This window comes from Copadichromis virginalis, linkage group LG19 (assembly GCF_057382275.1).
Source record: "Copadichromis virginalis isolate Kocher_CV1m ecotype Utaka linkage group LG19, C_Virginalis_male_GT1.1, whole genome shotgun sequence".
Lineage (NCBI taxonomy): Eukaryota > Metazoa > Chordata > Actinopteri > Cichliformes > Cichlidae > Copadichromis > Copadichromis virginalis.
The window spans coordinates 26,755,079-26,768,564 of record NC_140636.1 but is presented as its reverse complement, the minus strand read 5'-3'; the positions used below and the strand labels follow the sequence as shown (position 1 = coordinate 26,768,564).

Below are 13,486 nucleotides of genomic sequence, written 5' to 3'. Positions count from 1 at the left end.
AGAAAGAAAGCATGAGACAAGGCTAATCAAAAGGTATTGGCTGAAGCATTTGCTTATTACGCCAACCCTTTTCACAAAATATCTTTTTGTATGCAGCTCCTGTACACAGGGCTTGAAGAAAATAATAAAACAAAGCAAAAACCAAACAAACAAACAAACAAACAAAAAAAAAAACAAAGAAAAAAAAAACTTTCCACCTTAGATAAGTAACTACATCAAAGCAAAAGAATCAAGAGGTTGTTTTTTTTTGTTTTTTTTTTTTTCTTTCTTTCTCCTTTTTGCTCTTTTCATTCTTGATTTATATATTTTTCTAATACTCTATTTTTAAACATATTTTTAAACAAGGAAAATGAACTACACCTTTTTAAATCACTGTCATAACTATTCCACAGGTTAACTCCTCTAACAGAAACACATCTCTGCTTTATATTTGTCCTTATCTTGTTTTTTTTAAAGAAATCTGTTCCCCTTAAGTCATATTGACTCTCTCTGACTTTGAACAGCTTCTGAGTACTGGGGCAAAGCAAGTTATTTTGTGCTTTATACATTATCTGTGCCATTTTATATTCAACTAAATCATAAAATTTCAGGGTATTCAGATTAATAAACAAAATGTTAGTTGGTTCTATATAGTTTGATTGGTTTATAATTCTTATAGCTCTTTTTTGTAACTTGAAAATAGGAAGAGTGTTCGTTTTATATGCATTACCCCATATCTCCAGACAGTAAGTCATATATGGAAGCAACAGAGTACAATAAAGTGTGTATAATGTTTTTTTGTTCAGGACATGCTTTGTTTTATAGAGAATAGCAATGGTTTTTGACATTTTTGTTTTCACGTGGTTTATATGAGACTTCCAACTCAGCTTATCATCAATTATCACTCCAAGAAATTTATTTTCGTACACTCTTTCAATTTCAATTCCATTAACCCTTATTTTAGATACATTTTTCATTGGTCTAGTGCCAAAAATAATCAATTTTGTTTTCTTTATATTTAATGATAACTTATTTACATCAAACCAGTTTTTTAATATATTTAACTCCTTTTCCGCTGTAGTCAGAAGCTGTTCTAAGTTTTTACCTGAGCAGTACAGAGTGGTATCATCAGCAAACAATACACATTTTAACAGTTTGGAAACACTACATATATCATTTATATATAATATAAATAATTTAGGGCCCAGCACAGAGCCCTGAGGAACACCACAAGTTACCTTCAACTGCTTAGATTTTACATTATTGAATTCGACATATTGATATCTTTCATCCAGGTAACTTTTCATCCACTTGTATGCTATCCCTCTTATGCCATATCTCTCTAGTTTATTCATTAATATAGAATGATCAATTGTATCAAACGCCTTTTTTAAGTCTATAAAAACACCAACAGTATATTCCTTATTATCTATTGCATTAGATATCCCTTCAACAAGTTCCATCACTGCCATTGAAGTGGACCTTTTCACTCTAAAGCCATATTGGTTATCACTTAGGAGATTATGCTTCTCAATATATTTATCAAGTCTATTAACAAATAACTTTTCTAAAATTTTTGAGAACTGTGGGAGTAGTGATATTGGCCTATAATTGGTAAACTGACATCTCTCTCCGTTTTTATGGATTGGAATAACTTTTGCTATTTTCATTTGTGAGGGAAACACACCAGTTTGAAAGGACAGATTACAAATGTATGCGAAAGGTTGCACTATATATTCTATAATACTTTTAACTAATATCATGTCAATACCAAAACAGTCAGTGGACTTTTTATTTTTAAATGTCTTCACAATGTTAATTATTTCTCTATGAGTTACAGCACCAATAAACATGGAGGACACATTCTGAGTAATATGTTTATTTAGGTCGTTATTATTTCTTGACTCTGGAATTTCTTTTGCTAAATTAAAGCCAACATTTACAAAGAAATCATTAAATTCATTTGCAATGTCTTTAGTTTTATCAAGCACAATATCTTTATCTTTTTTAAAATAATCTGGATAATTCTTATTTTTTGAGCCCTTTTTGATTATACTGTTTAATATCCTCCATGTTTCTTGTGTGTTACTTCTACTTTGCTCCAATAATTTGTGGTAATATTCTTTCTTACTTGTTCTTATAATATTTACTAATCTATTTTTATATAACTTGTACTTTATTTCAGCATCTTTTGTCCTCTGTTTTATGAATCTCTTATATAGGTTATTTTTCTTTTTACATGCATCTTCTATCCCCTTTGTGATCCATGGCTTATTTGATCTGTGATGCTTTCTAGTGATTTTCATTAAAGGACAATGTTTTTCATATAGTGAAATTACAGTTGATAAGAATGCATCATACGCACTATTTGAATCTTCATTTGCAAAAACCTCATTCCAATTGTGTTCCTTTAAGTCCACCTGGAGGGCAGCAATGGCTCTTGTTGTTCTATGTCGTATCATATCAAATGTTTGATTCTTTTGTTTAGTTTTAATCCCAAAATAATTTTGAAAAATTGCAAAAACAGGAAGATGATCGCTTATATCAGTTATAAGAAGTCCACCTACTATTTCATGATCAATTTTATTTGTGAATATATTATCTATCAATGTAGCTGTATCAATTGTTATTCTACTTGGTTTTATAATTACAGGGAAAAGGGAGTTACTATACATTGTATCTATGAAATCTGTTGTTTTCTGATGTCCATTTGGGTTTAGCAAATCTATATTAAAATCACCACAAATTATTTGCACTTTTTTATCATTTAGGTTGCTAAACATAGCAGCAAGTTTTTCATTGAATATCTCAAGGCATGAACCTGGTGTCCTATAGATGCAACTTATAATTATATTGTTAGCTTTTTCAACATGAATTTCAATAGTGACACATTCCAATATGTTATCTATGGTGCTTGACATGCATTCAATCAGACTACATTTCAAAACTTTATCTACATATAAAGCAACACCGCCTCCTTTTTTATTCACCCTGTTCATTGTAAATAATTCGTATCCTTCCAGTCCCATTTCACTAACTTTCTCATTATCGAGCCATGTTTCTGATATTGCAATTATGTTAAACTTTTTTAACTTACTTAAGCATTCTGTAATTTTAGAAAAATTTTTATACAGGCTTCTACTATTGAAATGTATGACCGACAATGCATTTGCCATTTTAATATTCACATTGAATTGGTCATCTGTATAGTACTCACAAGTATTATTGGTGTTATTGTAGAAGTGGGTATCTGGGTCAATGTTACTTTCAGGGTCATGCATGTTGTGCTCTGCATAGTTAAACGTTTTGAAGTTCGTTTTCTCAGCGTGTGTGGCAAAATAACCACCTTGACAGTCCTTTTCATAATCAAAGTCTTCCTCTTCAATATCTCTGAATGGAAACCTATAATCTGTGTCCAAACTTGTCATTTATGTGTTTTTGTTGTTGTTGTTTCCATTGTTTTTGAGCCGTAAGGCCAGAAACACTTTCCATACCCATTGTTCATTATCCAATCGTCACTTTTCCAATAGATTCCATAGCAGATTCCTGATTATTTATATTGCTCTAAGTCTTTGAGTTCTCTTATCATCACAACTTTCGCTTCTTCGGGATTGCCATTTAGTCTTATCATTACTTTGCAGTTCCTCGTCCATGTCGCTTGTATCTTATTTTGTTTTCTCAGGCTGCGTGCCTGTCTTGCAATTTCAGCAGTCTTTTTCGTTAAATGTTCATTTAAATACACACCAGTCCCTTTTAGCTTCTTACCCTGTTTCAGTAACTCAATCTTTGTTTTGCGACTCACAAACCGAAGAATGATTGCTGGCTTTGTTTTACTGTCTTTTCTGGGGAGCGTGTGGCATGCTGCAATATGATGGCTCTGAATACTTACATTCTTCGTTTGAAGGAATTTTATCACTTGCTGTTCAAGCGTTTGCAGCTCCTCTACCGGGGCATCTTCACCGTCTTTACCTCCGCCAGCTGTTACTCTGGCGTAGGTTCGGTGTTGCGTCTCCAGACCACTTATGACTAAATCATCCATTCTTGTGTATTGTTCAAGGTCCTCGATTCGCCGTTCCAAGTCGTCTATTTTCTTGTCCTTGTCCTTTATGAGGTTTTTTAGTTGTTCTATTTCATCCATTAGGTCATGTAGCATACCTTGTTGTTTAGCCACTTTGCTCAGTTCATCAGACATGAAATTAAGCGATTTCCTAATCTCCTCCAACTCCTCTTCAACTCCTGGGTTAGCTTTTTTAGGTGGCATTTTGAAAATGGTGAGATTAGTATTTCCTTGTGATGGCCCGTTGAAGTCACTGTTGATTTACTTGTTGGTGCCTTGCTAGAGGAGCCTGGGCCCAGTGGCTGCTGGAGGATCCTGGGCCTGGTGGAGCAGGAGGATCCTGGGCCTAGTGACTGCTGGAAGAGCCTGGGCCTGGTGGCTGCTGGAGGAGCCTGGGCCTGGTGGCTGCTGGAGGAGCCTGGGCCTGGTGGCTGCTGGAAGAGCCTGGGCCTGGTGGCTGCTGGAGGATCCTGGGCCTGGTGGCTGCTGGAAGAGCCTGGGCCTGGTGGCTGCTGGAGGATCCTGGGCCTGGTGGCTGCTGGAAGAGCCTGGGCCTGGTGGCTGCTGGAGGATCCTGGGCCTGGTGGCTGCTGGAAGAGCCTGGGCCTGGTGGCTGCTGCAGGATCCTGGGCCTGGTGGCTGCTGCAGGATCCTGGGCCTGGTGGCTGCTGGAAGAGCCTGGGCCTGGTGGCTGCTGGAAGAGCCTGGGCCTGGTGGCTGCTGCAGGATCCTGGGCCTGGTGGAGCAGGAGGATCCTGGGCCTAGTGACTGCTGGAAGAGCCTGGGCCTGGTGGCTGCTGGAGGAGCCTGGATAAGGATAAGGCAGGATATGGAAAGATGGAATACATATCCGTTAGGATTTAGTGACAGGATAAATGTGATAAAGATGAATATCTTACCACGATTGCTATATTTATTCCTCTCTCTTCCGATAAGCATACCTCAAACCCAATTCTCAGAATGGGATAAGTACAGTGGGGCAAAAAAGTATTTAGTCAGCCACCGATTGTGCAAGTTCCCCCACTTAAAATGATGACAGAGGTCAGTAATTTGCACCAGAGGTACACTTCAACTGTGAGAGACAGAATGTGAAAAAAAAATCCATGAATCCACATGGTAGGATTTGTAAAGAATTTATTCGTAAATCAGGGTGGAAAATAAGTATTTGGTCAATAACAAAAATACAACTCAATACTTTGTAACATAACCTTTGTTGGCAATAACAGGGGTCAAACGTTTACTATAGGTCTTTACCAGGTTTGCACACACAGTAGCTGGTATTTTGGCCCATTCCTCCATGCAGATCTTCTCGAGAGCAGTGATGTTTTGGGGCTGTCGCCGAGCAACACGGACTTTCAACTCCCGCCACAGATTTTCTATGGGGTTGAGGTCTGGAGACTGGCTAGGCCACTCCAGGACTTTCAAATGCTTCTTACGGAGCCACTCCTTTGTTGCCCGGGCGGTGTGTTTTGGATCATTGTCATGTTGGAAGACCCAGCCTCGTTTCATCTTCAAAGTTCTCACTGATGGAAGGAGGTTTTGGCTCAAAATCTCACGATACATGGCCTCATTCATTCTGTCCTTAACACGGGTCAGTCGTCCTGTCCCCTTGGCAGAAAAACAGCCCCATAGCATTATGTTTCCACCCCCATGCTTCACAGTAGGTATGGTGTTCTTGGGATGCAACTCAGTATTCTTCGTCCTCCAAACACGACGAGTTGAGTTTATACCAAAAAGTTCTACTTTGGTTTCATCTGACCACATGACATTCTCCCAATCCTCTGCTGTATCATCCATGTGCTCTCTGGCAAACTTCAGACGGGCCTGGACATGCACTGGCTTCAGCAGCGTCTGGCACTGCAGGATTTGATTCCCTGCCGTTGTAGTGTGTTACTGATGGTGACCTTTGTTACTTTGGTCCCAGCTCTCTGCAGGTCATTCACCAGGTCCCCCGGTGTGGTTCTGGGATCTTTGCTCACCGTTCTCATGATCATTTTGACCCCACGGGATGAGATCTTGCGTGGAGCCCCAGATCGTGGGAGATTATCAGTGGTCTTGTATGTCTTCCATTTTCTGATGATTGCTCCCACAGTTGATTTTTTCACACCAAGCTGCTTGCCTATTGTAGATTCACTCTTCCCAGTCTGGTGCAGGTCTACAATACTTTTCCTGGTGTCCTTCGAGAGCTCTTTGGTCTTGGCCATGGCGGAGTTTGGAGTCTGACTGTTTGAGGCTGTGGACAGGTGTCTTTTATACAGATGATGAGTTCAAACAGGTGCCATTCATACAGGTAACGAGTGGGGGACAGAAAAGCGTCTTACAGAAGACGTTACAGGTCTGTGAGAGCCAGAGATTTTCCTTGTTTGAGGTGACCAAATACTTATTTTCCACCCTAATTTACGAATAAATTCTTTACAAATCCTACCATGTGAATTCATGGATTTTTCTTTCACATTCTGTCTCTCACAGTTGAAGTGTACCTCTGGTGCAAATTACTGACCTCTGTCATCATTTTAAGTGGGGGAACTTGCGCAATCGGTGGCTGACTAAATACTTTTTTGCCCCACTGTATATATCTAGATTTGTCTGGGAAGGCAAGCGGCCAAGGGTATGATACACTACTTTACAGCTTACTAAGGAGAAAGGAGGAATGTCGCTTCCTAATTTAAAAGAATATTTTCGTGCTGCACAGATACGCCAGATAACATATTGGTGTAGTGATGATTACGGGGCTCGCTGGAAGGATGTGGAGCTCTCCACACTCAATGTCCCAATCCAAACAAACATGGGTATGAAAAAGACCCCTGAATACGTAACTAAAGACCAAGATAGGAACCCGATAATATCCTTTACATTAAATGTATGGTATGATACAGTAAGGGAGTTCAGGATTGGCAAAGAGCTTGGTTTGCTAAAATGGATAGCCTTCGATGAAGAATTTAGACCAGGAAAATTGGATCTTGGTTTTAAAAATTGGAATGAAAAGGGAATCACAGCAATTTGTTTATTAACCAAAAAAGGAGAAATTAAAAGTTTTGAAGAATTAAAACAGGAATACAACTTGAAAAACAAGGATTTTTTCAGATACTTACAGGTGAGAGATTACTTTAATAAAAACATAAAAATAGAGGAAGACAAAATCCATCCTATTATAAAAATAATTATACTGGCATATAAAAGTGTTATTCCAAAAACAGTGTCTACCCTATACAAATGTTTGATGGAATCAAGACAGGAATCAACTGTATATGTTAAAGTAAAATGGGAAAGAGAGCTGAGTGAAGAAATCACTGAGGGGGTGTGGTATGAAACATGGAAAGAACATAAGAATACAACTCACTCATTGAGGTGGAGAGAATTCATCTGGAAAAATCAAATTCGCTATTTTATTACACCTAAGATTAAAAATAAACAAACCAATACACAACAACAATGTTGGAGGCTGTGTGGATGGGATGAACCAGACCATACACACATTTTCTGGAAATGCAGAAAAATTCACACTTTCTGGGTTAAAATTCACTCAGCTCTCTGTGATATATTAGGTTATATTATTCCTAGAACCTGCCTTGTTTTGTATCTAGGGTACTTGGAAGGTACTGTAGATGTAAAGGATCGTTACCTGGCTAAGATTTTCCTTTTGGCAGCAAAGAAGGCCATCACCAAAAACTGGCTTAAGACAGAAACACCAGGAAAGCAGCAGTGGGTAGCAATTGTGGAGGACATTATGGAGATGGAGAACCTTACATATAAACTGAAATTAAAGGAAGAACGCTTCTTGAAGGACTGGGGAAAATGGTTGACGTACAACGGAAGGGGGAAAAAGACTGAACTGAATGAAGATGAGCATACAAGAAGAAAAAAAAAGTGAAATGAACGATGGAAATGTTTGATACCACAGGCATGTTTCCTTTTTTTTCTTTTGTTTTACTTTATCTTATTTTTCTAATTATTATTCTATATGTATCTATATTTTTATACATATATATTTGTTTGTTTCTTTTTCTTTCTAATTTCACTGTCTTGAGTTTGTGACTCTCTTTGTATTCTGTTATTCTGAAGAAACTGTATGCGTAATGGACAGGTGAGTTGTTCAAATAAATAAAATAAAAAGTAAAAAAAAAAAGAATAACATCATCACACTAAAGACATCCAACTAGAAAAAACTTGTTAAAAACTATTTTTATTTAAGCTACTTCTGATTTTTAATTTAATCGGCTATTAACTGAGAGACAAAACATTTCAAGATGAATTTTATCATACATTTACAGGTTTGGTCACCATAAATACTTTTTAACTATCGACAACAATAAAACAACAAAGATGTGAAACTTAAAGGTTTGTTATACATCAATTTGCTTACATGAAAGACTGGCTGCATGTTTTCTTTGTTGTTCTTGCAGGTTTCAAAGCTACATGCCCTGGGCTACCAACCAATTCTGTTTCTTGGACAGTTTGACCGTAAGGGCCGTATAGTAGGGGACGTGATCACTCAGATCGAACCAGCGGAAGGTGCTGCACGTGACATCCTCATGAAGATGAGGAAGCTTTATGAACACCTTCTGAGAAGTAAGATATGCTTTGTCCATTATCTGTAACCAGGTGTCCTTATCAGGTAGCCTATCCTAGCTGTCTTTGGGTGATAATCATGGTACACCCTAGATAAGAAGGCAGATCATCACGGGGTACATAGAGACAAACAAGATGGTGAGGATGAGGATAGTTAACAGTCACCAGCTATTCTATTCTACTCTACTCTATTCTGTTCTATTCTATTATTCAGCCAAGGTTCAGACCAGTAACCTTCTTGCTGTGAGGTGACAGCTGCCCTACATGTCCTGTTGATAACATGAAAATAGTGTTATATCTGCCTTATTACCTCCCCATGTGTCGGTCACATCACCAAAGCTAGCCATACTGAACCTCTGGTGTTACCCACCTGAACAATTTTGTATGTGTGTGTGTATAGTATGGTCTTTCACACTCATGTATATACAAATGTAATTTTAAAAATCTTCACGAAAACCAGACCTGATAATTCTCTTCGAGACTTTCTAGTATAACAAATATTATATAATGTTACCAATATGAACACCAAGATTCTTAAATAACTTATATACTTCTTAAGAGGTTACCTGATTACCTCCCTGAGGTAGTTAGCATCACCATTGTACAAAACTCCTAAGTCACAGTACTAGCTTGAAGTGTCAAATGTTATTCACTACAAAGTCAGGAAAGTAGTGTCATCAGAGGAAAAAGTCATTATCTATCTGGATTTATAGTCACACTCATTAATTTATTAATGTACAATGTAGAAAAGCACTACAGATGTCACACTACCCTAGAGGGCACTTGTACTGAATGATTTGGGTCAGTGAGGGTGTGAGATGACTTATTTGATGCCAATATTTACCAGTTGTATCTTTAGTAAAAACTTAACTGAAAACATGCAAATCACTACTTATTATGTGTTTATGTGTACTGTACATTTTTTCAACCCATTTTAATGAATGTTTAATATTTAAAAATTTTCAGAATTACAAGCTTCACCTCCTGCTAAAAGTTCTCCACCAGCAGCTGGACCATCCTCTGCTGACAGTGTCGATGCTGGACCAGTCCCAGACCCAGAGGCTCTAAACGAGGAATTTATTCTTCATTTAGAGCCTGTACCAACATCTTCCCTCTGTCAGCCTCCTGCATCCTCCTCTTCATCTCTGCCTCCTCCTGCATCCTCCTCTCCATCTCTGCTTCCTCCTGCATCCTCCTCTTCATCTCTGCTTCCTCCTGCATATTCCTCTCTGTCTCTGCTTCCTCCTGCATCCTCCTCTTCATCTCTGCTTCCTCCTGCATCCTCCTCTCCATCTCTGCTTCCTCCTGCATCCTCTTCTTCATCTCTGCTTTCTCCTGCATCCTCCTCTCCATCTCCACATCCTGCATCTCCCTCAATTTCTACGGTGTACACCTCGGATGTCCCAAACAAAAAAAGGACAAGGAAAGGTTAGACGTTATGGTATTGTAAATGTACGAAACACATGACAGGTTCGTTAAGTTTGTTAAGATTTCTTTTTCTTAATTTTTGCATTTTTTCCAGTTTTACAGACCTCATGTAAATATTTCATTTGTTATTTTTCAGAATGCCGAAAACACCGTACACAGAAGATTTTCAAATATGAAGAGATAGTAGACAGGAGAGTTGTAAATGTAAGTAATTTAGCCTGCTGTTGTGCAGATTTGTTTGCGTCTTTGGACTTCCCGGATTTGAACTGTGCCTGACTGAATATCCATAAGCTTTTGTATTTGATGAATCTACACTAATTCAGCCACTGAGTCAGGATTTCACTCCAAATAGGACATTAAATAAGAACAGACCACCTGATACGACCTGGTCGTGCTGCCTTCCTGATGTTTACGTTCTTTAAAGTCCTCCTGACATCATGCTCAGCAGGAGTGATTGATGTGGAGGTGCTCCTTCCCATTCAGTAACATCTGCTTCAGTTAGTTTTGCTTGTGAGCCACAATGTAAGCAGTGTTGCTTTGCTGACATGCACTCGATGCTGGCAGTACAAGCATTGTAGTGGTTCTTATGTTTTTGTAAACTAATTGTATAATATATTGAGCCATTCAATAGTACACAAATGTTTATAAGCTCCTTTTTGTATGCAACTTGCATGTCTTTCTTAATTGTTTGTTTATATCATGTTTTTCAGGAAAAAGAAGAAGTTAAAGTCAAGTGGAAGCCTTGCTCAACATGGTATGTAGTAACAACTTTGTTGGACGGGAACAGACATTCATATTGTTGATAAATAGTTATCAACTCAATTTGAATTCATGTATTTGGACTAAAGTAAATTGGGAGCTTTTAGCTATCGAGCTCCTCTTCTGTGAGGAGCTTGATAGCTGTCCACCTCCAAAGTCCATTATGAGTTTTGGAGGTGGACATGGTCAACACTTTTAAGAGTAGGCATAAGACTTTACTTCTTTATAGAGCTTATTGTTAGGGCTGGTTCAGCTCAGCCGTTAGTTATGCTGTAATAGGACCAGACTGCTGGGGGTTAGTGTCCCCCCCCCCCCCCCCCCCCTCTCTCTCTCTCTGTCTCTTTCAGGGTTATGCAGGCTCAGTATTGGTTGAAGATGCAGTCACGTCTCCTTTTACTGAAAACTCTCCCCCTCTCCCTCACCACCATCTGTAAACATACATGTCTCAGTAATGCAGTTCATGCATGTTACTAACTAAACTTCTTCCCTGGAGTTTCTGTGCTCTCTCATCCAGCAGGTTCTGAAGGATCGTGGCTGCTGCTGTGGTCCTGCTTGACATCTACTACATATATTAATACTCTCTGACTTGATTTGATTAATTTATATTACAATGAAGGTGTATAAAGCATGACATGAATATAGAAGATATTTCATCCTAAAAAATTGTCATATGTCACAACCTAAATTGTCCTATTTTGTGTGTGGTTGTCGTTGTTGTTTGTTATGTTTTTCTCCTGACAGTGGCAAAGTGTGGGATGACACATGGGAACCTGCGCAGTTTTACACACAGTAAACCAGGCACCACAGGTCGCAGAGATCGCACAGTTCACAGCTTGTAGTTCAGCATAAAAGTTCAAAATAAAATATTTACTATACATTTCAACCAGTGTCAGTCTCTGTTTCACTCTCTAATTGTGGCTTAAGTACCTAACACATTCATGAATCTGATCGATCAATAATATCTTCCCTGCACTCGACATCTCATAGTTTTACATATCAGCCAACATTATTGTCTACATCCTCATAAATATAGAAGTGACTTGCTTATTATAACATATTACAAGGTAAAGTAATACTGCACTGCACGTAAAGTAAGTAACACCTACTGTGTATGGGAGCCTAAAGCAAAGTTAACTACACCAGTACCAGCTTCAGAACATATTGTATATTATATGTTTCTACCTTTTTGTAATATGTCATGTTTAGATGCAGTGACAATTGCACATTTGGAGTTGTGGTCATATGTGGTTTTTATATACAGGGTATTTAAAAAATTGACATTTTTTGCTATTTTTCTTGTTTGTTTGCACAATATTATTGTGTACATATTACATATGTAACATTATTGTTAATATTATTATTAGATATCAAAGATACAATTTGATTGAGGGTTTTCCTGTCATAATTTCAATAAAAATGCAATTACACACGTAAATAATAGGATCAAAATAAACTTTTAAAAAGTCTGTTGATCAAATGCTGATTTTCAAAACATTCTAGAGGAAAACAGAGATAAAATAATCTGAACAGTAACAGTGATTGTGGATGATGATGATGGAGGCTTCAATGGATTATTCTGTTTCAATCAATAGGTTCGTATCTATGACAATAATTTGATAAGTTTAACAGGTTGGTTTAGGCCTGGCAAAAAAGCAAATATTCACAAACTTTTGTTTTTGAAGAATGTCTATCTTTTTTGGGATGAAGCTATCTGGCAAAATGAGACAACCCTTTTAACCTCATCTTTATGTCTATCATGTGGCTATGATACTGGATTTTGGTTTGATGCATATGCAGGTTACAGCTGGGGAATGGCAGTATGTTGTGGATTGATTTGGCATGTGTTGAAATCACCCAATTCTTTGAATCTTTGGGCTGAAGGAAGGACAATACTCGGTGTATAAATGCTCAATCAACAATCATTTATTTCCATATAATTCAACAGTCAGAGCATTACAACGTCCGGACGGGAGAGATGCTTGCAGAGGTTCGACAGCATGTCTCAAAATGGTGACGGGTTGCTCAGCTTTTTATAGTCTCTAGTGGCCCCAAGCTAGTCGTAAAAGCCAAAACATCACATTCTTTCTCTGTTACAGCGCCTAAGTTATGACCTCGGCAGTTGTTTCTCTGCTTTTTGTAAGGTGGGGGTGTGGAATGTGGTCTGTCTATCTCCCCTGTCTTAGACACAGAGTCTCCTGCTTACAATCTTCTCTTCATGATTCAACAATTAAGCATGTAATACATTCACAGCAGATCAAGGATACAGAGTGATGCACACTTGTCTAATAAACTAATAAGTGAATATGTTCTTTTAACTCAAAAGTATAATGAGAACTAAACTACATACAGCTCACACACTCTATATTAAAGGGTATAATATGATCTACAGCAGTATTCTAATTCAACTACTTTGATTACATATATAAGGTAACATATGATAACAGAATAATATCACACATGTTCAACCACTGTTACACCAAACTCTCTCACTTATAACATGATAAAGGCCTCTTACTCAGTGTCATGGATTCTCTATACTTTTGGGGACACAGGGCCAAAGTCTGAGGCAATAAGTCAGATCAAAGAAGGCAATGATTCTAAAATGGGAGTTTACTTATGTCATTATATATATCCAGGAATATGTGCCTGAGGATAGTTGTCATGAAATCAATATTAAATCAAAGTATTCCTTAA

At 37.9% G+C, this 13,486-nt stretch overlaps 1 protein-coding gene across 1 annotated transcript; it reads left to right on the top strand.

The window, feature by feature from the left end:
* Window positions 1-8,441: 8,441 nt before the first annotated feature.
* Window positions 8,442-11,675, top strand: LOC146686289 (uncharacterized). The gene is made up of 5 exons (XM_085442313.1): window positions 8,442-8,605; window positions 9,572-10,033; window positions 10,170-10,237; window positions 10,744-10,787; window positions 11,534-11,675. The coding sequence occupies exons 1-5, from the start codon at window positions 8,569-8,571 to the stop codon at window positions 11,583-11,585; spliced, it is 663 nt and encodes a 220-aa protein (XP_085298439.1). The 5' UTR covers window positions 8,442-8,568; the 3' UTR covers window positions 11,586-11,675.
* Window positions 11,676-13,486: the final 1,811 nt, after the last annotated feature.

Excerpts from the sequence above, each read along its gene's own strand:
- LOC146686289 (XM_085442313.1), top strand. The coding sequence starts at position 8,569 with ATGAAGATGAGGAAGCTTTATGAACACCTTCTGAGAA. Across the intron at positions 8,606-9,571 it reads TTATGAACACCTTCTGAGAA|AATTACAAGCTTCACCTCCT; the intron begins GTAAGATATGCT and ends AAAAATTTTCAG. Across the intron at positions 10,238-10,743 it reads TAGACAGGAGAGTTGTAAAT|GAAAAAGAAGAAGTTAAAGT; the intron begins GTAAGTAATTTA and ends CATGTTTTTCAG.